The 27,606-nt window shown below is 48.6% G+C and overlaps 1 protein-coding gene across 1 annotated transcript in view; it reads left to right on the forward strand.

Annotated features, from left to right (window-relative positions):
* Positions 1-27,606, forward strand: part of PDIA5 (protein disulfide isomerase family A member 5) — a 95,813-nt gene that overhangs the window by 38,324 nt on the left and 29,883 nt on the right. Inside the window, exons 6-11 of the mRNA XM_054481593.2 lie at positions 1,272-1,364; positions 5,466-5,526; positions 10,743-10,810; positions 18,805-18,896; positions 19,011-19,082; positions 25,435-25,571. Of these exons, the coding sequence (XP_054337568.1) occupies positions 1,272-1,364; positions 5,466-5,526; positions 10,743-10,810; positions 18,805-18,896; positions 19,011-19,082; positions 25,435-25,571 (523 nt within the window). The remainder of the gene's footprint in view (positions 1-1,271; positions 1,365-5,465; positions 5,527-10,742; positions 10,811-18,804; positions 18,897-19,010; positions 19,083-25,434; positions 25,572-27,606) is intronic.

Consider the following 27,606-nt stretch of genomic DNA (forward strand, 5'->3'; position numbering starts at 1 on the left):
CTGCCTTTTGCTGTGGCAGAAATGGCTGTTCTCTTTCCAGGAGGCGTTTCACAGCTCCACTTGGACAGGCAGGAAGCACTACCTGAATGAAATCCTATGAAGTCTTGGCTGTCTGCCATTCTCCCTTAGTAGTTCTTTCCAAATAGAGTTTCCAGAAATAATAAGGTCCTCTCCGTGTGTGACCGGTGGATGGGCTGAATGCACACCCTTACTATTATAGAAGGGCACTTCCCTTTCTCATCTCAGGCCACACACATGCACGCGCACACACACACACACACGCACGCACACACACTCAGTTCAGCATCTGCTCACTGGAGCGTGGTCAAAGTTGACAGAAGTAACAGAATCTGGCTGGGGTCTGGTTCCTGATCCTGGCTCTCAGACTTTGAGCACCGTCTCTGAGTGACTGAGGGGAAAGGGAATGCTGCTTCTGCCCTGAACCAGTGAGAGTGGCAGGGGGTACAGAGGAGGGTGGAAGGACAGTGCCGCTCTTCCCTGCCCCTGTGCATCTTCCCCACAGGGAGTGGAGATTTGAGTCATTGTACACATAACAAAGGCCAGCGAAGCCCTTTATCTGTAAGAACTTTGTCAGATCTTCAATCCAGGCAGTCTAGAAGAGGGGCCCCAGGACGAGAATAGCAACAAGGGTGAGGCCACATTGGTGCCCACCCTGCCCTGGGGGCTTCCCAGCCTGGACCCCACTCATTCACATATAGCGGAGGATAATCAGGATTTAATCCACTCCAAAACCAGTTTAGATCATGAAATACCAAGCAGGTCGTAAGTAGGTTTGATGATCTGCTTATGGGATGACAGTTTTAGTGGCTGCAGGAATGTGGAAATGTCTCCTTTGGACAAGACTGAGACCATTATTCCATTAGTCAGAAAGACTTCTTGGAGGAGATGAGATTTAGTAGAAGCACTAGTACGTCTCTGGTTTGAATAAGCCAACTCATTGTCGCAAATTTTCTCTTTTTTGTCCATGAAGATGCATAGTAGGCATGGACCACCTGGATGGAGTGAGCAAGGTGTCTTGTGATTGAAAAAGCCCGATGCGAGTGGTGGAGGTGCATTTTTTGGGCACTTATCCATGATGTCAGTGGACAGCGGAAATAACACACCCTCCAAGCTTATGCCACATGCAGTCCTGAGCTCAGCACCTGGTGTGCCCAGGTCTCCAGGCAGGGAAACAGGACAGATTCCTGATTCCCCCACCTCCCTCTTTTCAGGGCTAAAATGCATTTTCTCTTCCCTTTTTTTTCCCTCAGTCCATAGTGGCCTTTTTGAAGGATCCAAAAGGGCCCCCACTGTGGGAAGAAGATCCTGGAGCCAAAGATGTTGTCCACCTTGACAGTGAAAAGGTAATGTATTCCCCGTCAGTTCTGATGGATGCTGGAAGTTTCCCTGGTACCAGGGCCTCCCAAGGAAAGGAGCCCAATGAACTGAGAAATGGGACTATTCCAGGATCACTTGTACTTTTCCTCTAGGGAAGCTAGGCCAGGACCCTAATATTTGACTCCCCTTCCCAGCTCCATGTTGTAACCAGCGGTGATCACAGGTTGTTTGAGAATTTTCTGCATTCTTCACCTTCCTTATTTAACGTATTTGAACACGTTTAGATTTTCCATACATTAATGTAGATTTAAATGTTCTCTCTCTATTGTGTAATCCAGATGTTGGTAGGATTGGCTTTACATCTTGTTTTTTTGTTTTTGTTTTTTTTTAAAGAATAACCTTGAGATTTGCGTTAGATTTCCAGAGACTTGAGGCAGATCTCTACAATTCTGGGTCATTCTATAGCTTTCAACCAATTATTTACCCTCTTAAGCTTCCATTTCCAAATTTGGCCAGGGGTGGAGGTAGAAGGGTAGATCTAGATTATAGTCTTTATTAGTTCTTAAGTATTTAACAAAAGCTATGACAGGCCGGTTGTGGTGGCGGGTGCCTGTGGTCCCAGCTACTCAGGAGGCTGAGGCAGGAGGATCGCTTGAGCCCAGGAGTTCAGCCTGGTCAACATAGTGAGACCCCATCTCTAAAAAAATAAAGAATGCAAAGGTGTGACGCACATTGCCCCTCCGTCCACAGCCTGCCCACCTGACCTGAATGTGCATCTTTAGCCATGTGTATCCGTGTTTGTATGATGCCTTCACTTGGGATGGGCAAGAACTTCTCTGTGATAGTCCAGATGGTCTGTGAGGCAAGCAGTGCTTTTTGTAGATGGAGGGAGAGGGTTCATTCCTATCTCGATAAAATAAAACATAGCTTTCATCTTTCTCTTCCTCCTCTCCCCTTTCCTTTAAAATTGTTGACTTTTTTTGTTTTTAGAGACAGGATCTCGCTCTGTCACCCAGGCTGGAGGAGTACAGTGTTGTGATCATAGCTCACTGTAACCCTGAATTCCTGGGCTCAAGCAATCCTGCTTCGGCCTCCTAAGTAAGTGGGACTACAGGCGCATGCCACCATGCCCAGCTAGTTTTTAAATTTTTTGTAGTGATGAGCTATCACTGTTGTCCAAGCTGGTCTTGAACTCCTAGCCTCAAGCAATCCTCCTGCCTCAGCCTCCCAAAGTGCTGGGATTACGGGCATGGGCCTCTGTAACTTGCCTATTGACTGTACTCTTAATGCTTGTTGGCACAGAAGAAAATGATGCCTTTTTTTAACCTTCTGGAGGAAGGTAAAATGTGTCATCATTGTGGGCCAACCTAGTGGATCAGTGGTGATTCAAATTAAGGACTGGGCACAACATTCTCTGGGATACAAAGAACCAGTATTGTCATCTTGAAGATGTCTTTTTTTTTTTGAGACAGAGTCTCACTCTGTCACCCAGGCTGGAGTGCAGTAGCGTGATCTTGGCTCACTGCAGCCTCTGCCTCTGGGGTTCAAGGGATTCTCGTACCTTGGCCTCCTGAGTAGCTGGGATTGCAGGTGTGCGCCACCACGCCTGGTTAATTTTTGTACTTTAGTAGACATGGGGTTTCACCATGTTGGTCAGGCTGGTCTCGAACTCCTGACCTCAAGTGATCCACCTGCCCCGGCCTCCCAAAGTACTGAGATTACAGGCATGAGCCACTGTGCCCGGCCTTAAAGATGTCTTTTTAAAAAGCATGTGGGCCCGGCGCGGTGGCTCATGCCTGTAATCCCAACACTTTGGGAAGCCGAGGCGGGTGGATCACAAGGTCAGGAGTTCGAGACCAGCCTGGCCAACATGGTGAAACTCCATCTCTACTAAAGATAAAAAAATTAGCCAGGCATGGTGGCACATGCCTGTAATCCCAGCTACTCAGGAGACTGAGACAGGAGAATCGCTTGAATCTGGGAGGCAGAGCTTGCAGTGAGCCAAGATCATGCCATTGCACTCCAGCCTGGGTGACAGGGCGAGACTCCTTCTCAAAAAAAAAAAAAAAAAAAAAAAAAAGCATGTGGGGGCAGGGAAAGAGGGGCAAGTGCCAGGAGAGAGTGGCACATGTGCTACACCCATGGAAATACAAGCAGCCTAAACGGAGTGCTGCTCCTGTAATGATGAATGTTGATAGCTTCTCTGAAAAGTGATTGCCTGGTGCCTTCCTCCCCCAGATACAATGTCCTGACCTTCCTAAGGTTGTTCTCTAACCGTAGGAATATCAAGCGGAAATATTTCTTTCACACCCGTAGGGAATCCTCTTGTTCTGCTTTGTGCTCTTTTCTCTCCTATGGAAATAAGTATAGCTGGTTCTCTGCTAATAGAATGTCCACATAAATAATGAAAAGTTCCAAATTCAAGTTTGAATTGCTGATTCAATTTGTAGGCTTGGAATTTCATACTTTGTAAAGGTAATTAAGCATCTTTGAATGTAATATCTGTTACTACTCAGGGTATGAAACCAAATTGCTATAGGCTCAATAAAAATCTCTTATCAGGTCTTTTACTAGCTTTTATCTCCAGAAATCCCAGAAGACAATTTTAGAAGTGTTTGCATCCTGTACCCCTAGTTAGGGTTAAATATCTTGGTTACTAATTTTGTTTGGAAATTAGTACAAACAAAATTTGTTTGAAAATTAGTGCCTTAACGCTCTCTCTAGTTACGTAAACAAGGGTAAACTTTTCCAGAATTTATTCTAGTGTTTTGGATATCCACAAAAATTTAATCTTTTTTTTAAATCTAACTGAAAAATTTTAAGTTAATGCACATTCATTGTTGAAAATTTAGAAAATGCACCTTCAGCAGAAAGAAAAAAACAAATCACCTCATACCTTTACATCAAGAGAGATGCCTGCTGATATTTTTGCAGTCTTCCAGACTTTCAAGATAATGTGTACATGATGTTTTTACTCACTAAGATGTCATTACATTTTATATGCTGTTTTGTAACTTGCTTCCCCCCCCCTTTAGTGCACCGTGCACATCTGATTGTGACATTAAACACTCCTCTTTATCGGTTTTAATGATGCAGTAGTATCCCATTGTGCGGGATGTGCCATCATTTATTTACCTAATGCCTTCTTGCTGCCAAAAAGCTGCATTTTGAAATTTTCTTATTTTCCTTATTATTCAAAAGAGAAAACCCTCTCATTTTCTTCTGTAAAATGTGGTTGAGCAGCTTACTTTAATCAAAATATGCTCTTATCATCGTGCTTCACTGCAGTCCTTGATAGAGTTGCTTTTTCCCATCCATCATTGGCTCTCGTTGAAAGAAAAGTCTCTCTACCCTGTTCACACACTCAAGTCTTTACATGAGCACTGTGTGGCCATTTGTCTTTTTGCCTTTATTGTATATATCTAACAAATCATTATGTATTGCTTAATAACATGGCTGGCACTGTTCTAAGGGTTTTACAAATCCATTTTGCCTGTAACCTCCTGGAGGGTGGAGCAGGCCCCCTCCTTCTGCCCTGCGTGCTCCATGGACTCCTGGGGATAAGGATGGTGGTGGCAGAGCTGGAGCCTGGGAAGAGATTAGCAAGAGATTAGTGGGTATGGGTTAACCCGTCTTCCCACAGTGAGTGGATCCCCATCTGCCAAGTCAGGCACACATGAAAACAGCCACCCGCAGCACAACAAAACCGCTGTGTAAGTCACAGGAAGGGGCAGCCTATTCAACAGTCTCACGGGACCAAATCCCCTCTTTGCCATCTTTGAACTGTTCAGGTGGAGCTGCAAGGAAAGCCAGCAGCCTGGTCCTCACGACTCCCTCTCACCAGGTCGCCAAAGCCATTTGTTAGCTTGGGGCCTCAGTTTTCCCATCTGTAATACGTGAGGGTGGTCTCTAATAGATCACCTCTGAGGTTCTTCCAGCTCCTGGCCTGCCGCGGCTCTGCCCCCACCCGCAAATCAGCTGCCAGCGTATGCTTTCTGAATTGCTTACTCCCCCTCCCCTCCCCATCCCTACCCTTCACCCCCCTGTATGCAGGAGGAGTGGGGAGGGGGTCTCATCCTGTTACTGTGTTGTGTGTGAGCTGCTGGTATTCTCTTTTTGTGCCTCAGGACTTCAGACGGCTCCTGAAGAAGGAAGAGAAGCCGCTCCTGATCATGTTTTATGCCCCCTGTGAGTGAACTTTCTCCCTTGGGCCAGAGCTAGTTGTTTAGTCTCTTTGTGGGTGGGAGGCAGGTGGGGGTTGCGGGCGGGGTCTGAGGGACTAGCCTGGGTGCCTCGCTTAGAACGCTGAATCTCATCTCTCCATCTGCGCCTCTTTTCCTTTATCTTTGCCTTTTCATCTGGCTCCTCCCCTCCTGCTGTCTGCCCTGCATTCTGTCTCCAGTAGAATCTGTGTCCTTCTACCCTCTTTATCCAGAGCTCCACCCTGTTTGGTCAGCTCCACCTTCCCCCGCCATGTCCCGTTTCCTGCTGGTGGTGCCATGCCTCAGTGGCGGTCACCCTGTGGCTGTTCTGCCACCCCTCGGGCATGGCGTCACGGTCCAGAGCCTGGCCCGCCTCTGGGGGCAGCAGCTCATCTAGCTCTGGCTCCTGCATCCTCTGCTGGCATCCTCTGCAGGTGCCACCTGGGAGGAGCGGGGAACCAGGAGCAGAGAGAAACTGGTTCCAGGATTTGGGCTCAGTCCCTGTATGAGGCAGGAGGATGTGGGAAATGGCAGGAGGATCTTTCAGATGACAGCCAGAACATGTGGGTTTGAATCCCAGCTGTGCCACCGCAAGCCGGGTGAGCTTGGCCAAGTCCTTCACCTCACTAGGTCTCAGTTTCCACATCTGTAAGAGAAGGGACTGGATCACGGCAGTGGCTTTCAAACTTTTTGACTGAATTTCACAGAATTAAAAATGTTTTATATTGCAACCCAGTACTAGAAGTATATATAAATTATATGCAAATAAGCTGAAACAAAAGTTTCGCAAAACCAGTCTTGCCCTTACTATTGTCATCTGTTGTTTACCAGATGTAATGCCCACTATTTTCTCTTCTGTTTATTTAAAAAATTATTGGTTGTATGTACTGCTTCATAATCCTCTGACAAAGGGTCAGCAAATTATGGCCCACGGGCCAGCTGCCTCTTTTTGTAAAGGTTTATTAGAACCCAGCCATGGCCATACATTGATGTGGTGTCTGTGGGCACTTGCAAGCTATACCAACAGAGTTGAGTCTTGTAACAGAGACGGTGGGGCCTGCAAAGCCTCAAATATTCACTGTCTGGGCACCTCCACAGTCTAATGGGTCCCAACCCACAGATTGAAAATAACCTTGGATTTGAGCCTGGCAAGGCCCTTTGTGCTGCACCTCTGTGAGCTGCATCGGCCCTTCACGAAGCCAGCAGTGTCAGTGTTTCCCTGAAGGCTGAGCAACAGAGGGGTTGTATATGATGCAAGGCAGGTGTGCCCAGGTGTGTGTGTGTGGCTCAGGAGGGTGTCATAGGATCTGGTTTGTCATAGCAAACCAGAATTCTGTTTGCTCATGAAAGCCCATCTCGAATCCCACTTCCTGAGAAGTTCTTTAAACAAAGGCTCCTCCCATCTGTGCCCTGGGGATGACGCACCCCAGCCGGATGCCCCTCTATGGCATTCTGGTGGTTCTGCCTGACTTGAGCCAGTAGCTTATTCGCCATGACAGCAGCCTTTCCCCAGCCCTATTCTTTTTTTTTTTTTTTTTTTTTTTAGTTTTGAGATAGAGCCTTGCTCTGTTGCCCAGGCTGGAGTGCAGTGGTGCCATCTCAGCTCACTGCAACCTCCGCCCCCGGGTTCAAATGATTCTCCTGCCTCAGCTTCCCAAGTAGCTGGGACTATAGGTGCCCGCCATGACGCCTGGCTAATTTTTGTATTTTTAGTAGAGATGGGGCTTCGCCATGTTGCCCAGGCTGGTCTCAAACTCCTGACCTCAGGTGATCCGCCTGCCTCGGCCTCCCAAAGTGCTGGAATTACAGGCTTGAACCACCACGCCCGGCCCCCCAAGCCCTGTTTTGATTGCTGGGTGTCCTCCAGCCCCAGCCTCCTCCCCCAGCCTCCTTGCTGACCCCAGGGCTGTGCTTACCTTTGAAATGAGGCCCTGGTGTCTCACTTGCTGTAGATCCAGCTCTGCCCTGAATGGTAGCTACTTTAACCCTCGCTCCTTCTCTTTATTAATGTTCATTAGTTGGTTTCACCCCTTTTTGTTTCTTCTTGGAGGAATATTACTAACTACCCAGCTGTGAATTGCTTTAGGAATTATCCTGTCCACACAGCCCCTAGAGGATGGGCCTCCTTTGGTATATCTTAAAGCCCTTCAGGACTCAACACATTGGTTAAATGAAGCTGTAAAATGGAGTGTATGTCAACATGCAGCGCGTGCCACAAGACGGCATCCGGGTGTAACCAGGCAGGTCTCAGTGTGATGCCATTAGTCATTTAGAAGTGGTGCACGGGCAGTTTGCGCCCGCGTGCTGTGCCCTCTCCCGCCATGTACCCATGCTGTGTGGCAGTGTGCCCATCCCACCCTTCACAACAGAGAGGTGAGCACAGTTATCATCTTTATAGAAGAGAAAGCTGGGGCAGGGGAAGTTAGGTACCTCACAGAGTCACAAAGCTTATTGGTGGTAGGGGAGGGAGGAGAAAACTCGGAGATTAAGTTCAACTTTTGGTGGAGGGTCAGATCGGTTGCACTCCTAGGTCCCAAGGAACCTCGGGACTCTTTTTTTGATTATGCACGTGTGTATGATTTTTTACAAAATGAAACAAACTTGTGCTTTTAGCACACTAGTCTAATCAAGTCTCCATGGCATCATAATTCAGCTAATTCCTGGGATACACAGCAGTTCCCTAACTGGGATGTCTGTTAGGACTCTGTGACCCTTTGGTCACATGTTGGGTGAATGGGCCCAAAGGCATTGAGAACCTTTGGTGGTGACAAGGAACCTGGCTCCCCAGGATCTACCGCTTATTCAGGAAATGTTTGCTCACTGAATTAATGAGAAAATAAAAAGGCTGACTACTCTGACTTTTCAGGTTTGAGAGTGATAATTAGTCTTACCTCTCCCCTGCCTCCCAGTGGAATCAGCTGGAAGATAAACTCAGGAATCACAGGGCCAGCTCTATTTTTGGTAAAGTTAGATTGGAAACTGGCTTGGCCTGTGGTTTCCTACTCCTCCTCCATCACCTCTCCCCAACCAATAACTGCTCCACCCAGCACCACTGGCCCTGCCCACAGGGACAACTGGCCGACTTATCCTCTGTTTCAGGGTATTGTTGCTGCAGGCTGCAAACAGGCAGAACAGGAAGAGAGAGGCCACACTGTGGAGACAGATAGTAAATAAAGTTCTTGATAGATGAATGTGGCCCAGTGGGTGTCAGACTTAAGTCACTGAGCGAAGAATGAGTGAAAGGCTGCAGGTGTCTCCCCTTATTTTCCCTCCTGGGGAGTGGAGCAACACCCTCTTCCCTCGGTGGAAGTATTTCCCCCACCATGGACTGGGAAGCACCACCCCAAATCCTGGCGTTGGACTAAGATGTCTCTGCAGGCACTGAACGTTCCCTGGCTCTATCTAACACCTGCAGGGCACCTATCCTCACTGCACAGATAGGGAAGCCGAGGCTTGGAGAGCCCAGGCCACTTGCCCAAGATCACCCAGCCAGCGGAAGTTATGGGGAGATGCAGACCTCGGTCTCAGCCTCATTCTTCCCAGTGCTGAGCTCCTTCCTCTGCGCCACCTGCAGCCTCCTGTTTTCCACCCGGTACATTTCCCCCTGAGCGTTGTTCCTGCTTCTGTTCTCCTCTTTCTGAATCCCCACAGTAGAAACAATGCCCCTGACAAGTGTCATATCCCTTCCTTCATGCCACTGATGGTGTTCACACTGAGGTGGCAGGTCCCGAGGAGAGGTGCCTCTTATCTTCTGAGGGCATATTCAGCAGGCTCGTGCTGCAGGCTGGCCTCGAAACAGCCCCTTTTCTCCTGCCAGGACTGATGGCAGAACATAAGCCCAAGGTTCACATACTGGGGTGTGTGTGAGTCCATTTGTCAGACAGGAATGTCAGGAGGGGGCTGTGGGGCATTTTTGGAGCCTCATGGCCAAATGTCCTGTGTCTGCATCTTGTCCGGTAAGCTTGGTGCTGGGGAGGTTCTGGTGGCCCAGAAGGAATGTTGGCCTTCTGGCTTCGCGGCTTGTCTAGGCGTCAGCTAAGCATGGATTGGAGCTGGGCTGCCTGTCGCCACATGGACCCTGTGCCCGCTGTGCCAAGCTGAGATCAGCCTGACACATGGTTCCAGGCAGCTTTGGTTCTGTGCTCTTCAGATGCATCTTAAGCCCTGTTTTGTAGCAGAGAGGCGGTCAGAAAGGGTAATAGCCTGGCACTTCAGAATCCCTGCTGTCTGAGGAAACTGCTCATGTCCTGTGGCATCAGTGCTGAAACGTGGTCTGCTCTGGTTTAAGGGAAGCAGTTTAAGGTCACTCTAAAGTTTTAGTGGATGTTTGGGACCTGGCCTTCCTGGTCGCTTGAGTCCAAGAGTTCAAGGCCCCCTATCAAGGCTGCAGGTCTTCACCACTAGGAGATGAGTGCGACCATGGTAGACCACAGAGCCCCGGAGGGCTGAGCCAAGGCCATCGCAGACAGAATCCTTTGCTGTCAGAGCTGGAAGGGGCCTGAGGTTGTGTGGTCCAGCCCCCTTCATCTGCCAGAAGAAACAGCCCAGAGAGAGGAGGTGACTTCTCCAAGGCCTTTAGCAAGTTGAGTGTAGATCAGAGTCCGCGTGGCATCCCGATTCCTGGCCCGATGCTCTTCCCACAGGCCAGAGCCAGCACTGTTCACCGTCAGCCTGCCTCCGGTCATTGCTTAATTATCCTTGTTAATGAAAGAGAAAGGAGGCATGGACATCCCAAAAGTGATTGTATTCGTGGTCACACATTTTTCTTCATAATGGCGTTTGACTCCGGCTCATTTGCAGGCCCTGCCTGGGCAGTGAGGGGTGGCTTTTTGCTGTGCACGCAGCAGTTGCTCTCTTGACACCTGTTCTGGTTTTCTGAATCTCTGTTGAATTCATTATCAGCGCTGAAGTATTCTGGGCTCTGCTCTTCTCCCATCGTGTCATGTTTGTTTTTTCAGTCCAACATTTATGAGTGGCTGCTGGGCAGTGCCTTGTTTTGCACCACTGATACTGTAAGCTCTTTGGGGGCCGAGACTCCCACCTCCTGTTCCTTTTGTGTCCCCAGGGTCTGGAATAGTCCTGAGCTTCTCAAGGCTGGATAAGTGCTTGTTGGGTAGAGGATGGCCATGGGGAGGCAGGGCAGGGTGCAAGGGCTCAGCTGTCCCTGTAACAGGATGTGGTCTCTCTCCTGCCTGTGACCAGGGTGCAGCATGTGCAAGAGGATGATGCCGCATTTCCAGAAGGCTGCGACTCAGCTGCGAGGCCACGCCGTAAGTGAGGCGCCATTGCCTGGCAGGGCTGGGTCACTCTTGGACTTGGCGGAGGAAGGGTGCTGGGGATGGGGTGGGGGCAGGTTTTGAAATGGTGAGGATGACTGACCCTGCTGCCTGGGCCGTTGCTGAATCGCAGCCTTGCATGGAGCTCAGAGACCTGTTCTCTGTGAAGGTTGAGAACTCCACCAAGTTGCTGGGACCAGGAGAGTTTGACACCTGCCAAAGGCCAGTGATGAAATAGGACACCAGCAAGATGCACATGTGGCATTGTCGGGGGGCCAGGGATCGAGGTCAGAACATCGTGGGTCCAGAATTTTGAGGGCTGGGCTCTGAAGTGAGCTGAGGCAGCTGCTGTGGAGCCCAGTGGCAAAGAAGAGGATGTGATGACCTTAGGGGTGGACCAGAAGCATAAAGGGGGCTCACAGAGGCAAAAGCCTATCCTGGCTCCCCAGGCTCTGTGGTTCCTGTGGGGCGGGAAGAACGGTGGGAACCAGAGGAGGAGGAGGTGGGGCTGGATGGGGAGCGAAAGACCTGGGAATGCAGGCATTCTCCCAGAAGGAGTGTAGGGAAGGATAGGCAGAATGGAGACACATGTGTCCTAGGGATGCCCACCTCTACAGGAGGAGGAAGAGGAGCCACTAAGGAAACGGGCCTTCAGAGAAGTAGGAGCAGCTGGGATGGGGCGGGGAGGTAGGAGGGGATCCTGGAGTGTTGTGGGGGAGAAGAGAGCTGGGAGGGGGGATGGACCTCACACGGAAGGGCCGAGGGTCAGTCACCAAATGCTCCCTGGTACCTCTGTGTTCCCCCCGCCGCCAGGCTTTTTTGTTCTCTGCCTTGTGTCTATTATTTTTTCATTGTGGTAAAAAACACATAACATTACATTGACTATCTTAGCCATTTCTAAATGTACAGTTCAGTAGCATTAAGTATATTACACTGTTGTACAACCTTTCTCTAGAACTTTTTCATTTTGCAAAACTGAAATTCTGTACCCACTAAATACGAATTCTGCCTTCCCACCCCACCCCCTAACCTTGATAAACTGCCTTTCTACTTTCTGTTTCTATGATTATATATATGTGTGTGTATATATATATACGTATATATATACACATATATATACGTGTATATATATACATATATGTGTATATGTATATATGCAACATAGTGAGACCCTGTCTCTAAAACAGACAGGGTATATATATATACATATATATATATATATATATATACATATATATATATATATATATATACATATATATATATATATATATATACATATATATATATATATATATATATATAGTCTGTCTGTTTTAGAGACAGGGTCTCACTATGTTGCCCAGGTTGGACTTGAACTCCTGGGCTCAAGCGATCTTCCTGTCTTAGCCTCCTGAATAGCTGGGACTTCAGGTGTGTGCCATCTAGCCAGGCCTATTTCTATGATTTTGACTATTTTAAGTTACTCCTATGAGTGGAATCTATGGTATTTGTCCTTCTGTGACTGGCTTATTTTGCTTAGCATTATATCCTCAAGGCTCATCCATGTAGCATGTCATAGGATTTCCTTCTTTTTTTAGGGCTGAATTATATTCCACTCTATGTACATACCACATTTTCTTCATACACTCATCTGTTGATGAGTTGCTTCTAGCTTTCTTGGCTGTTGCGAATAATGCTGCAGTGAACATGGATGTGCAAATACCTCTTTGGGATCCTGCTTCTAATTCTTTTGGATATCTGTTTGTCCATTTTTGCGCTTACCCCGAGTAACAGAAGTGTCTTGTTTTGATGGCAACGTAAAAACAGCTGCCGGCTCCTCTAGGGAGCGTGGAAAAATCCATCCATCTTTCATGAAAGGTTATCGAGAGGAGCCATCTCAGTAGTGTGGCCGAAGCCCCATTAAGGGAGACCTGAGGTCCTGAAACTGCATCATGATCTTTGTGGATCAAATTAAGTGGTGATTGGCTCAAAGTCAACTTAAAAAGTTTAAGTGGCAGCACCTGGGCATAGAGACTGCCCTGCTCGCCAGCTGCAAGGTGGGGCTGCAGAGAGCCAATGCTTTCTCTTTTGACCTCATTCTGGGGTGACACTGAGGTCCTGCTTGCTTCTCACTAATGAATTTTTAGTAACTTGCCTGGAGGCATTCGGCCTTGGGGCACACATACATCACTCCAGGGAAGTTTCACTTCACATTATTGAGACCTCAATAGATACCATATTTTGAGATTATTTAGCCTGGAGAAAAGACTTGATTACCCACAGTATTCTCTCTGCCTGCACCCGCATACACTTAGAAATCTGCTCAGCTCAACTTCCCGAATTCTGTGCTGTGGAAGGTAAAGAGCTCAGCCCCAAATCAGATCACAAGTTATTCTGGCCAAACCCACTGAAGCAGAAGAGAACTTGATGCCAGTCTCAGTGCATCTCGTGGGCCATTCTCAGCCAATGCTGCATCCACTGCCAAACTCAGTATTCTTCTAGGCCCCCTCCCATGCTGCCACAGAGCTTGGCCCTGTCACGCACAGCCAGATACGTTCATCTTTGCTTTTGTTCCAGATCACTTTGTTCAGCACTTGATACTAATTATGATATGTGAGTTTCTTGGGCACAGGAGTCGTGTTTGTGTCTATTTCTTTAGCACGTAGCACAGGGCTAAGCTCACAGTAGATATCCAGTATATGCCGATAAATGAATAGGCTTTTTGCTCATCACTCCTGGGGGTATGTTTTATTTTAAGCTCTATATTAAAAGTGATGGTCCTCTCTTTTAAAGGAATTCAGAGCATTTGTTATTAAGGCCGGAAGCATAGTGGGAAGGACGTTTGTGGGACAGGTTATAAGATTAATCGCAAAGACCACTCGTGTTCAGAATACAAGCTTCCAGCAGGGCATGGTGGCTCATGCCTGTAATCCCAGTGCTTTGGGAGGCCAAAGTGGGAGGATCACTTGAGGCCAGGAGCTAGATACCAGCCTGGGCAACATAGTGAAACCCCATGTCTACAAAAAATTTTAAAAATTAGCTAGGTGCAATGGCATATGCCTGTAGTCAATGCTAGCTACTTGGGAGGCTGAGGTGGGAGGATCACTTGAGCCCAGGAGTTTAAGGCTGCAGTGAGCTATGATTGCGCCATGCTCTGCGCAACAGAGTGAGATCCTGTCTCTAAAAAAAAGAAAAAATGAATTCCAGCTTCTCCTGCCTGGACCCAGGTCTAGAAATATAAAAGTTACCCATTCCAGTTCCCTCAACATTACAGAAAAGTCAGGGGCGTTGTCTACAAAGCTGGGCAAGTCAAGCTGTGACCAGGTGTTGGCTGCCTTGGCCTAAGACATCTGGGTTGTGTAAACTCATTTCTTTGTTTGTATATTTTCTTGCTTGGGGTTTGTTTTGTTCTATTTTCCCTTTCATTTCCTAGAAAAGCATCTTCTGGAAAGTTCTAGCCCTTTCCCAGCTACATAAAGAGGGAAGGGCCCTGGCCGCTGCAGGCATCACCCACGCAGGAGGCCCCTAGAGGCTAGGGCTTACTCTGCAGGGGCAGCTCATCAGAAACTTGGGACCTGGCTGGAGGGGTTGAGTGACCATAGGTGTCAATCGCTTTTTGTCTTCACACACAGAAAAGAGGTGGGACTAATAAATGGGCTGCTATTCCCCAGAAATCAAAGTTCACCCCCTCGCTGCTGAAACACAGCTGGATTAGGGCCTTCTGTCTCCTCTTCATCTCTGTCATCTTTGAGCCTTTTTGGCTGGCTCTGTCTCTGGCAAGGGGCAAAAATCTTCCTCCTCTACAGATTTTTTGGGAGGTGTTCAACCTGATGATATCATTAGGAAGGAAGGCATGCCAGGTCAGGGATGCACAGCCTTTGCCATTTCCAAACTTACAGCTGCCTCTTTTTTGCTGTCATTGACGTCTGGTGACTCATCGCGTCTGTCCCATCTACTCCTGCTAATTGACATCCTCATTAGCAGCCACGCTGCCCCCTATCTCAGAGCAGCTGTCAGAATGAGCCCTGTCTCCATCTGCCTTTTCCCAGCCTTGCCAGTTATTGACATCCGCACTGAGCCTTTGAGCTTTGCCTAGTCTTTGGTGGACCTCGGCCATGATGGGCCAGTCTGGGTATAAACACCATGAAATAGAACCGTCATGACGACCGATTTGTACAGACCAGGCTCTAGTGCTGGCTCTTGCTAACCAGCTGGGAGATCTTGGTCCAAGCTCCTTAGCCTTGGAGCCTCCATTTCTCCATCTGTAAAATGGAGATGATAATGCCAACCTTGCCCACCTCACTGGGTTGTGGTGAGGAACAAATGGGCTGTGCGGAAGAAGCCCTGTACCCCACAGAGCACTCATAGACACAAATGACTGATCCCCTCTCTTCCCTACAGCTGCCCTGCACCATGTTCCTTCCACTGGCTAGATGGGGGTGCTTCCAAGGTTCCGCTTTCCTGTTAACACATTGGAGCAAGGGTTTGTCTTATTGCAGTCTGCCTTCCAGTGACTGCATCTCTGTCCATAGCTTCAACAAAACGTAGCTCCATGGAGCCTAAGTCCTTCCCCTAAGTGCCAGTGCCACGTGTCAGATGGCTTGCTTCACATCTCCGTCTGGATTTTTTCCCTTGTGTCTCAAATGCATGTCTGAAAATTCAGTATCTTTCCATCTGGCAGACTGTGAACTTTGCATTAAGACCTTCCCCAGGGGCTAGGCTCTTTCCCCATCCCCCACCTCCACTTCTCTTTACTGAGGCATCATCAGGCATCTTCCTCATGCACCCTTCATCCTCTCCCTGCCCACCAGCCCTGTCCAGGCTCCAGTGGGCCATGCTAGCTGGTGGCCAAAGGCTGCTGACTTGTCTCCCGACCACAGCATTCCCTCATAGCTCGTCCTTTCTGCTTCGAGAGATGCAACTGGGTCGAGGGTTGCTTTCTTACTTAGAAACCCTTGGGAGCTCTCCATCACTTCCTGAATACAGTCCTGATTTCTTAGGCATTTCAAGCCTTTCCCAAAGTGATCCTGGCCAACTCACTCAGCCTTTTCTTTCATGTCTTCTTTCTGTGTATCCTCCCTTCCAGTTAGATGGAAATGTGCTCCATTTCTTGGGCCACATCTTTCTTTGCCTTGCCTCCAGTTCCCCATCCCGGGATGTCTGTTGAAATCTTACTCTCCTCTGAGTGCAAGCTCACATGTATCCCATGCTGAGAAGCTGCTGTGATGGTTCCTGGCAGCAGGGCTGAACACACAGAAGAGCATGTCACGCCAGCTGAGTGGCCCCAAGCATGCAGATGGCGGTGGGGGGCGGGGAGGCTGTGTTCTTATCTTCTCCATAGGCCGAGCAGGTGTTTCACCTCATTTGAGTTCACAAATTCTAACTCCAGAAAGTGTTTGTATGTAGTTGTTCAAAAATTTTTGTCTCATTAACTAATAGATGCCCCCAAAGTGGCACAAAAGTGCTACAGAAACTTGGAGAATTAAGAGCTCACCCCAAGCAAAGGTGGTTTGAAGAGGCTGCCCAGAGACGTGAGGTTTGATTTGCCTTAAGGGATGGGTGAGTCTGGGGGTCGCCAGGAGGCGGGTGATGGGCAGCCTCAGCAAGGGGACTGGAAGGCACCAAGTGGGGGCCAGGAGATAACAGCGAGTGTTCCAGAAATGTGGGCAGAAATAGAGCACCTCCTAGTCCTAGTAACAAAAATAGCTAATACATTTTGAGTGTTATTGATACTTCCCTTGTATTATCTCATTGAATCTTCTCAACAACCACATGAGGTGGCTGCAGATGAGGAAAGTGAGACACAGAGACAACTGTGACTCGTTCAAGGAAATGCAAGACCACATGGGGAGTCGGGACTCAAACCCAGGCGTCCCAAGCCCATGCTTCCAGCCACTGCACCATGTTGCTGCTGCACTTAGCAAGATGTCTGAGAAGGCAGACGGTCCAACTTCCTGTGCAGAAATCTCAGACTGTCTCGTTCCTGGGAGAATAAAAAATCTAGACCCTAACAGGTGTACAATGAAGAGTTTTGTAAGAAAGAAAGATTCAAAAATGAAATAGGTAACATATGGGCATTGAATATGGAGCTGGATTTTAGCCTATATTCAATGGAATTGGAAGGTTTTGTGCAGGGAAGTGATGTAATGAGCGAGGAGGACGTGTAAGATTAATCTGTGGTGAATGTGCACTGACACTGGGGAGATCAATTAGGCAGAAAAAAAGGACTTTTAAAGAAGACAAATATTACTGGAACAGGCTGCTGGAGCAGTCTGGGAAATTAGCAGAATGACTTTTATAGAGCATTCCAGGGCTTCAAGTAAATTCGAATTCAAATTTATCCTTCCTGTATTATTTGCTGCATCCTAAAATGGGCTAGGAAAAAAAACAACAGTGATTTAGTGAGCATTTATTGTGTCCTTGCTGTATGTGAGGCCTTGTGCTAGGGACTTAAAACAATTGGAAAGATATCCAGGTGCCCCTAGGAATGGAGAGGCCGGAGGCACAGTGGCTTCCATCACCAGGAAGACTTGGTTAGGAAGATGACAGTTACTGAGCTCCAGTTTTGTGCTAAAACCTCTCAACTCATTTAGTTCTCTAAAGAGCCCTTTGATGGTCACATCTTCCAGCAAGGGACCTCAGTGAGGGTGAGTGACTTGCCCAAGGTCACATGACTCATAGGTGGAAGCTGTCTTTGCAATCAAGTTTATTGTCCGCTGAAACCATTATTTATTTTCCTCTCTCTCTGTGTCGTTGTATATTATTCAGTAAAGTTCAGCTTCCTGGGTTTCTTCTCTCTGCTTCTGTAACTGCTGCTGGCTTTTTTTTACTTACTTTTCCCTCGCTTCTATGCCACTCTGCTTTGTGGAACATCCTTTGTGTGTCTGGCCATTTTAGCTATGTTCTCTGGTGAGAACAGATTCAAAGTCCTGGCTGGGCATACTGGCTCATGCCTGTAATTCCAGTGCTTTGGGAGGTTGAAGTGGGAGGATCGCTTGAGCCCAGGAGTTGGAAGCCAGCCTGGGCAACACAGCAAGACCTCATCTCTACCAAAAAGAAAAAAAAATATTAGCTGGACATAGTGGCACACGCCTGTGGTCCCAGCTACTCAGGAGGCTGACGGGGGAGGATTGCTTGAGCCCAGGAGTTAGAGGGTGCAGTGAGCTATGATCATGCCACTGCAGAGGGAGTTTTAGGGGATTCCTTATTTGAGTCAGCCTTAGTATTTAGCTACATCATCAGTTACCCAGCTACTAAAATACTCTTTCTGATTCAGGGATAGTGGACATGTGGACCCCTAGAGCCAGAATATGTTCAGAATTCTGAGATGATGATCCAGCCAGGCTGTGGGTAATGGTCACCAACAGGAGGAAACATTGGGGAGACACAGCATGGCCTGGAGGGAGGAGAGTTAGGCAGGTGCCTCGTTTCTCATGTCGTGTTATGAGAACCACACAGCCTCCCTGGCCACATATAAGCTGTGAGGTTTGAAAATGTCACACTCAAGCCTAAGTGGGCAAACCGTGAGGTATCCAGGAAGGTGTCTAAGGACGTTGTGCAGAGCTGAATTGGTGTATGAAAGCCACTTATTTCCATTGCCTAGGAAAGAGTACAACCGGAGTTGACATGAGCAGAGAAATAGGTGTAACACATACTTGGCAGTGGCCCCTCTCTGAGAGTAATGTGAACTTGACGGCAAGGCCAGGCTTCTTCCGCAATCCTCAGAACGTTGGTTTTGCTCTGGGGTGGTTCTCCCTGCAGGGAGGCAGAGGGAGCCGGCATGCGGAGTGCAGCACTCAGCCCAGCTGCCTGACTTCTCCAGCGCCAGGTCATGATTCCCGGCTGGCTTCGCTGGCCTTGTTTCTCAGCAGCCCTGGTGCACATCAGTCTGTGGGGCTTTGTCCCGTATGTCTTCCTGGTGGGACAGCAGCTGGACAGATGGCATGTGGACTAGAGGGTGTCTCTGGGTCACAGGTTCCACACGGCTGTTCTCCACTTCCTCCCAGGTGCTGGCCGGGATGAATGTCTACTCCTCTGAATTTGAAAACATCAAGGAGGAGTACAGCGTGCGCGGCTTCCCCACCATCTGCTATTTTGAGTACGTCCCCCACTTTCGTTCTAAAGCTCACCTCCCTCCCTGGTGATTGACCATAATCTCAGGGTGGCATTTGCATCCGTGACTGAGCCCACGTTGTTTCTCCACGTTTCACAGGAAAGGACGGTTCTTGTTCCAGTATGACAACTATGGGTCCACAGCTGAGGATATCGTGGAGTGGCTGAAGAAGTAAGTGGGGTGTGTGTGTGTGTGCGTCAGTGGGTGTGGACCCAGAGGGCGGGGCATCTGCTGGGCCTGAGGGTCGCAGGGCTCTGGCTGGAGTTGGGGGAAAGAATGAGGAAGGGAATTGTGGTACTGCCTACACAGCTGTCTCTGGCTTGAGTCTAGGTCACTATGGGGATTGTGGGAATTTAGGTTGCAGGAGCCATGAGGATTTGGTGTGACTTTGGCCTGTGATGATCAGACCTGCCTGGGTGTTGGGTGTGTAGTCTGTCTCTCCTACCTCCCTTCTCCACGGGTTGGAATTGGGGAGGGGCTGCCTAAGCCTGTCAGCTCTTCTAGAATAGTCAGGGCCTTTCTGAATTCTTCCCACATTTCACATCAAGTTTCTCCTCAACACATCTATCTGATGGATAGAGGTATTTCTCACCCAGGCTACCAGGTTTGAGAGAGGTTCCACTGCAGGTCTCTCTGAAAATAGAATTGTCAGTTGAACACTTATTTCAGACAGCACTGTCTTAGGTGCTGTGAAGGTACTAAGAAATATTCTAATGCCTTAGGTTTTCTGAGTGCTTTACTGTTCAACCCCCACAGGCATTGCTTCATAGCAACCTGTGATCCCTGTTTTATAACGTGATTAGATCCTTGTAATGCCAAACCCCACCACCCTGTTGGCCCCTGCCTCCTTACCTGGAGCCTCCACTGTGCTAGGCCTGCTGCTTTGTCCTGCCAGATCACCCCATTCCCACTTCTCACTAGCACTTCCACGACAGGCTCACGATGTCCCCTTCTGGAAGCCTCCCCAGGCCACCCTCGCTGAGCACGCACCCTGCTCAGGCTGCGCTCTGTGTGTCACGAGTTTGGCACTTACCAGCCACTGCTGCTTCATGGGTATTTGTGCATATGTGCTGGAATAACAACAGCCAACATCTTTTGGGCTCTCCTTTGTGGCTGACACTGTTCTAAGCACTTTACATGGATTCTCATTTAATCCTCACGATAGCACTATAAGGAAGATGTTACCATTCTCTTCATTTTATGAATGAGGTCCCTGAGGCACAGTAAAGGGGTGGTGCTGCCAGTAAGCAGTAGCAGGGCCCTGATGGATCTCCGCCACCGACCCAGCTCCCTGCAGCCCCGACGGTCCAACTCAGCCTCCTCAAGTTCTGTTCGGAGCCCCTCCCCTCAGCTGCCAGCACAGTGAACATTTATTGACATCATTACCTTAGGAACACAGTGTGCAAACCCCAGGGTTAAAGAATTAGTTATCCAAGATATGGAGGTTGAAAATGTGTATTTTCAAAATGGGAAAGAAGGGTGGGTTTTGTACCAGGAAAAAAAATGCACATGAAACTAACTGTTAGGTTTCTAAAGGTGGAGAATCTCCATCTTCTGTTCTGCCTACTCCCGGGAGATAAGGCACAAGTGCTAGCACATGTTTGCATCATGTCTTTTATTTCTTGGAAGCATTCTCACATCTCTGTCCCCATCGGCTACCTCATTTCCAGCCCCAGCCTGGGAAGGCTGCTGCCCATTATCATGTGTTCATTGTCTTAACCTGGGCCTTTGCTTTCCTGTTTTCCTTTTTCATTTGATAATAAGCGTGTCCTCTCCTCCAGCCAGACACATCTCATTCTGCTTTGGGAGAAGGTCTCAACAAATAGCAATCTCATTTGTCACCAGAGCATAAAATCTGTCTGCTTCCCCTCCCTTCTCTAACCTTTTCTGATTTCAAAACACCCTCATATCTTTTTTGGAAGGATAAGGTTTGTGTGGTTTTTTTTTAAGTATTCAGAATTGCCTGCTAACCCTAGACAAAGGGAGCACATCAATGGCATTTCTGAAACAGGCTATTATCTCCCCCCGCTGGAGCCTCCTACCCCATCCTCCCACCCCTCTCCTCTCGGCACACCCCATCCTGGCTCCCCCACCCGCATTGCTCTGGCTGGCCTGCACCCCACAGCTGCCTCCAGACTCTGGTCCTGGGTACCCCATCCCCACTTCCTACTTCCCCCCATCCCCCGCTGTGGGAGAGAAGGAGCTCTTGTTAACGGCCTTATCCTCTGCAAGAGCTAGCAGTCATTCTGCTACCAGCTGGCTTAATTTTTTAAAGTCTTTTCTGATTTCAGAGATACTCAACTAAGATAGGCTTATTATAGAAAAACCTAAAAGTGTGGTTAAACAAAAAGTCCTCCCCCACCCTATTACCCAAAGATAGCATATTGTTATTATTTTCCCTACATAGATCCAGCTCTGCATGTGGGTTTTCCCAGTCCCACGTGGATTAAGCCTTTTCCAGTTTCCCCTCACATCCTGGTGGGCAGTAGTGACCTCATCTTTCCTGCTTCCCTAGGTTTCTCCATTGGCCCTTAGCTGCTCAGGGCTTCTGTGCAACCAAGTATACAAAGATGAGGGTGAAGCCAGCCTGGCTAATTCTCCAGATGTCTCTCAAATGCCTAGGAGAGAAGACCTAGGTCCTGCCCTTCAATGCGTGACTCTGGTGGTTGGACCAGGGAAGGGTGGCACCAGATGAGGCAGGGCAGGGAGTCAGCCCCTGGCGTCTGAGTGTATGAGGGCTCTGGAGTAGATGTGTTGATCGTGGCACTGGTGTCTTTTGTGTTCCTAATGGCCACGTATCTCATTGGCCACTTGAAGCTGTCACTGGTGAGTTGGGCTAGCAGACAGGTGGAGGGGTGCATAAGCAGTGATCCATTTTGGGCGGGGCCATTTTGGCCTGTGTAGCTTTATACCAACCAGAAGTGAACTGAATTAGCAAACACCAAGTTTTCTGGACTCATAATGCTGAGAGTTGCATGTTCTCATCTATGGCACATGCATCTCCCTTAAATGAGGGTCTGATTGTGTTACCCTCCCAGTCCTAGAAAGCCTGGGACAATTGCTGTCTCCAAACTGCAGAGCTCATGAAATCAGTCGCATGAAGGCAGATCAGTAGGGAACATACAAGTCATCAAATCTGCCCCAGCAATTCTCCTTTCAATGTTTGCATTTCCTCACTCCCATTGGACTCATTCTGAGGTTCCCCATTCATGCTTGAATGACTGTTATGATTTAGGTGATAAATGATATATAGGAGCATTTTGGTAGTACTTTATAAAGTTACAAAGCATCTCACATTCATTCTCGGCCTAGCTGAGCCTGAGAGCTAGGTAAAGAAAGGACCACAATGCACTGTCTTGTCACTGTTTTAAGCTGTTTGATTGTGGCTAGTGGAGGAAACGGGACTCAAGTCAGGTCTTCTGACTCCCAGTTTGGCCTTCTTTCCCTCTCTGCTGTAGACAGAACATTCTTATTTACACCAAACTGAAGTTTCTCTGGAGCTTCCACTTGTTAGTGTTGGTTCTCCTCTTCAGGGCCCTAGAAAATAAATCTTAATTTCTTTTCTTAATGCATTTTGGAATATTTGACGATAGCCACTGTGTTCTCTTATGTCCTTTCTCCAAATTAAACACTTCCAGTTCCTTAAGCCGTTTTTCCCTGAATGAGGGAAATGAGCCTTCCCTCATTCAAGGAATGCTCCTGTTCAACGAGCATATATTGAGTGTCTGCTGTGTATTGGGTGCAGGAGTTAGTAAAGAGGTGAGGAAGATCCCAGTCTTCAAGGAACTCACGGCCTGGGGTAGGCAGGGAGTGAAAAGCATCATCTGGTGTTTTGGGTTCAGACTCCCACTCAGTCCCTCTCTTCCCAGTACATCCTCTTACCACGGTGCCCAGTTCTCCAGTCCTCTCCCAGAAAGAAACTTCCAGTCATCTCCTGGGTGGGAGAGGGGAGAGCCCTAGGATCTGAGGATCTGACCACTCCAGTGACCGCTAAACCTCCTGTTTTCAGCCGCAGGCTGTAGCTCTGCTTCAAGGAGCGGGCCCCTGGGCCCTTCAGAGCCTTGTCTTCTGTGTGGGTGTGGTTCTTGGGCCCCTACTCTGCTTTTTCCGCCCAGAAAGTTTTTTGTTTTTTATTTTAAAACTCCTGAACTGTTATTTTAGCAGTTTTAGAGTGTATTCGCCTCTGTGTTTAACTAGAAGTTCCTCCAGTTCTTTCCTTCTGGTGCCTGTACTCCTGCAAAATATAGGCTTCTCCATCCTATATTTGTGCACTTGCTGGACTTTTTAAAAATTTAGTTTTTGAGTCAATTACATTCACATAATTCAATTTATTTTTTATTTTTTATTTTTTTATTTTTTTAGATAAAGTCTTGCTCTGTCACCCAGGCCAGAGTGCAGAGGGTACCATCATAGCTCACTGTAGCTTTGAACTCCTGGACTCAAGCGATCCTCCCACCTCAGCCTCCTAAGTAGCTGGGACTACAGGCACAGGCCACCATGCCCGGCTAATTTTTTTATTTCATATTTTTGTAGAGATGGAGTCTCACTCTGTTGCCCAGCCTGGCAAAATTTTAAGGTGCTTAAAAACGATACATTCAAAAGTCTCACTTTCACTTCTTTCCTCCTTATCCTCCCTCCCATACCCTAGAATTTACAGCTTAGACCAGTTTCTTTCATGTTCTTAAGAGTGTTTCTTTATGTAGATATTAGCAAATGTGAATAAGTATATTTTATCTCCCCCCTTTTAATGCAAAAGTTAGCAAATTCTAGACTGTTCCATCCATCTCCAACAGTTTGTCCACATCAGTGCATAGAGAACATCATTCTTTGCAGTGCTCAGCCCTCCCTCGTGTAGATGGACAGCAGTTTACCTAACCCGTCCTTCCAGTCTTCGCTATGACAAATAACCTGCAGTGAATGCCTTCAGATGCACATAATTTTGTATGTGTGCAGGTGTATTGTAAAGATAAATTACTCTGAAGTGTAATTGGTGGTGTTTTGAGGGGTCAGTAGTTTGAGCCCAAGTATAGGAACCTAGATTGCATGATGTTTGTCTAGGACCATTGTCTGGCTGGTGACTCATTCTGAAGCTTGATTTTGTCACCAGTCCCATCTGACATTGGATATGCATGGACTGAGATTGATTTGCCCTCTCTCTGCCTCCTTCCATTTCTTGGGACCTGGGAGGCCGTGGGGGCCAGTGGGGCCCAGTCAGAAGGGCCAGAGAGGGCTTCTGAAGGCGACATCATACCCGGCTGCGGAGGGAAGGGGATGGCAGAGTTCCATTGTGTCAGCCACTTCACTCCCTCTGGATTTTCCAGCCCTGGCTGCTGGAACTTTAAAATATTTCCTCCTGTAGGCTCTCAAAGGTGCGACACAACGGTTGTCTTTTCACATTTGTCATCCTTGAGGGTTTTTTCAAAGCTGCAATTAAGGTGCTCTGGCAAAGGTAGTTGTGACAGTAAAGCAGCAGGGAGACTGTGTCACCACCAGCCACCTTGTCCTGAACTTTGGGGCAAGGGAGGGCCCCTGCGAGCCTCCCTCCTCCTAGCAGATGATGACCTAGGACTGGCACACAGTCACGCTGCGGAAACAGGCTCCAGAGAGGTCAGGCGGCTGCCTAAGGTTTTGCAGCTGATGAGTAGTAGAGTTGATTTGGCTTCTGGGAGAACCAAATAAGTTGGTTGTTGGCCTCTGGGAAGGATTAGTGATGTAGCGTACACGCTGTCATAGTTAGGATACCCCCAGCCTTGCTTCCCTCACTGCCACCTTCCCCTGCACCCCCATGTGGCAGCTTCCCCTTGCATGGCCTAGATCTGATCTTTCTCAGATACCTGGCCTCTCTCTCTCCTCCTCACCCTCTTCCTCCCCTCCTGTAGGCTCTCAAAGGTGCGACACAAGGGTTGTCTTTTCACATTTGTCATCCTTGAGGGTTTTTTCAAAGCTGCAATTAAGGTGCTCTGGCAAAGGTAGTTGTGACAGTAAAGCAGCAGGGAGACTGTGTCACCACCAGCCACCTTGTCCTGAACTTTGGGGCAAGGAAGGGCCCCTGCGAGCCCTCCCTGTACCCTCTCTGTACCCTCTTCCTCCCCTCCACTGCCCAGTGGGCAGTTTTAAACACAACGGTGAGCTTTTCCAAAGGTCACCATTCACTGTTGCTATTTATTCTTTCCAGTTTGCTGAAAGTTTGAAATAGGTTGAGAAAGCTAACAAGCCCCTAGATTCCCAGGAGGAAGTGAGATTTCTTAGGCTATCTAGAGAGCTGTAGTCAGGAGCCACTGTTTGTAACAGGAGATCAGCTAAGTACCTGTCTGGGGCTTTGCGGGGAAGGTGGAGGTGGGCAGGGCCACACCACTCACCCCACGACACCTCCATGAGGGCAGTTTCTGGTTTGTTAAAGGCTGAGCCCCTGGCATGGGCCATCCTGAGCCCGTGGGGAGCTTCGGGTCCAGGGGGCTGGAATTAGAAGGGCTGCCAAGGCCCCAGGGCCTGCTCTGAGCTCTGCCTGTTTTTGGTCTTCCAGTCCGCAGCCGCCACAGCCCCAGGTCCCTGAGACTCCCTGGGCAGATGAGGGCGGCTCCGTTTATCACCTGACCGATGAAGACTTTGACCAGTTTGTGAAGGAACACTCCTCTGTCCTCGTCATGTTCCACGCCCCATGTGAGTGGAACTTTGCTCCTCCCCCTCCACACCCTCCCCTCTCTCAGAGTAGGATGAGTGTGGCGCTTTGCAATGTGAACCCAGGAAGCACTTATTTGTTGGATGCCAGGACCCGTGCTAAGCCAGGAGATGCAGTGGTGACAGGCGAGGTCCCCACCCTCATAGTGCACATGGCCTACCCCTCATTGCCGTGGAAACAACACAAAAGTCCTGATCAGGCTTTACTTGTCCCTTAGCTAGAGCTCAGTGAGTCTCCACCACCCTAGCTCTGAGCATCTTCCTCCCAGTCAGCATGAATTGGAGAAATTAAGCTGGAAGCACCCTGAGATGTTACCTAGAACAGACTGGGCCTGGAAATAAAATTAGGGCTGATACCTCATATGGGGGCTCATGCCTATAATCCCAGCACTTTGGGAGGTGGAGGCAGGAGGATTGTTTAAGGCCAGGAGTTCAAGACCAGCCTGGGCCACATAGCAAGACCCCATCTCTACAAACAATTAAAAATTAGCTGGGCGTGGTGGTGCACGCTTGTAGTCCCAGCTACTCAGGAGGCTGAGGTGGGAGGATTGCTTGAGCCTGGGAGGTTGAGGCTGCAGTGAACTGTGATTGTGCCACTGCACTCCAGCCTGGGTAACCAAACAAGACCCTGTCTCATTAGCCGGGCGTGGTGGCGGGCACCTATTATCCCAGTTACTTGGGAGGCTGAGGCAGGAGAATCGCTTGAACCTGGGAGGTAGAGGTTATAGTAAGCCAATATTGTGCCATTGCACTCCCTCCTGGGCAGCAGAGTGAGGCTCCATTTCAAAAAAAAAGACCCTGTCTCTAAAAACAATTTTTTAATTAAAAAAAAAAAGATATTATCTAGGGCAGTAGTCACCTCTTATCTTACAAGGAGTCGTGGGCTGAGGCCCCAGGAGGGCCTGTGCTTGCCCAGGAGCTGAGAGGGCATGGGGAGGCCAGGCTGGAGCTGCAGATCACCTAGCATCTAGAATGCCTTCTGTCTGCTTCACCTCGTTGCAATCTCATCCTGAAATGACCACAGTGAATCACGGAAGTAAAATCCTGTAAATGCTATCAAACGTGCTTGCGATAAGGGCTGGAAGGCCTGTGGCTCAGGAGTTTTCTGGAGCAGTGTCCTCCTACTCCCATGGAGAGTGGAAAATTGACCATAGGTGGTTTCCAAGAGGGATAAGGCTGCCTCTGGGAAGGCAGACAAGGCCGCGTGAGAGCCAGGGGATGGCAGGTGTGGGCACAGAGTGTTGTAAGTAAGAGATTGTGGAGGAAAAGCAAGAGATCAGTGCCTCATGGAGCAGGGCCGAAATCGCGAGGTCACAGTGCATGAGGACGGTTAGTCCATAGGGGCATATTCTATGAGGAGGAAATGTTATTACTCCTTAATCATAGGGTCCTCATGCCAACAGTTGTGTGTCACCCTACAGCAGTAACACATTGTCTTCCTGAAGGGTCATCTTTCGTTTTACCCAGAGTGCCACAAAGTGAGTACAATTAGCCCCATTTTACACATGAGACTGTCACGCAGAAAAATGACATAGACCGCCCACGGCTCTGTGAGTCCTGAGCTGCTTCAGGCCTCAAGAGCCTTAGGTTCCAGGAAGAACAGGGTCAGAGCCTGAGCCCCGGTCTCCTGGCCGCCTCCCCTTCCCCCACAGTATCTGTGGGTTTGGCTAGCCTGGGAATTGCTCATAAACATACTCTTACTGTGGATTTTCCTAACTCTTTATTTCTTACAAGTGCTAAATTCTTAGGAGAATCCAAAGGAAAGGTTTCCTATAGCTCTTTTTCTGAGTTCCTAGAAAAGAGACCAAAACAAGCCCCCAGAACTAAGTTTCAAAAACCCTCCAGTCTTATGGGCCTCTCCTGATGAAGCGCAATGAAGGGCGTCTGCCTCAGGTCTGCTAGGGCCTTGGTGAGGGCATCCCCGAGGGTAAAGGTACCCAAAAAAGTGCCCGCCATGAGACCAGTCAGGTGGCACTCCAGTGCTCTTCCTAGCTATAAAATACGCTTCCTGGCCAGC

Source organism: Pongo pygmaeus, chromosome 2 (genome assembly GCF_028885625.2).
Source record: "Pongo pygmaeus isolate AG05252 chromosome 2, NHGRI_mPonPyg2-v2.0_pri, whole genome shotgun sequence".
Classification (NCBI taxonomy): domain Eukaryota; kingdom Metazoa; phylum Chordata; class Mammalia; order Primates; family Hominidae; genus Pongo; species Pongo pygmaeus.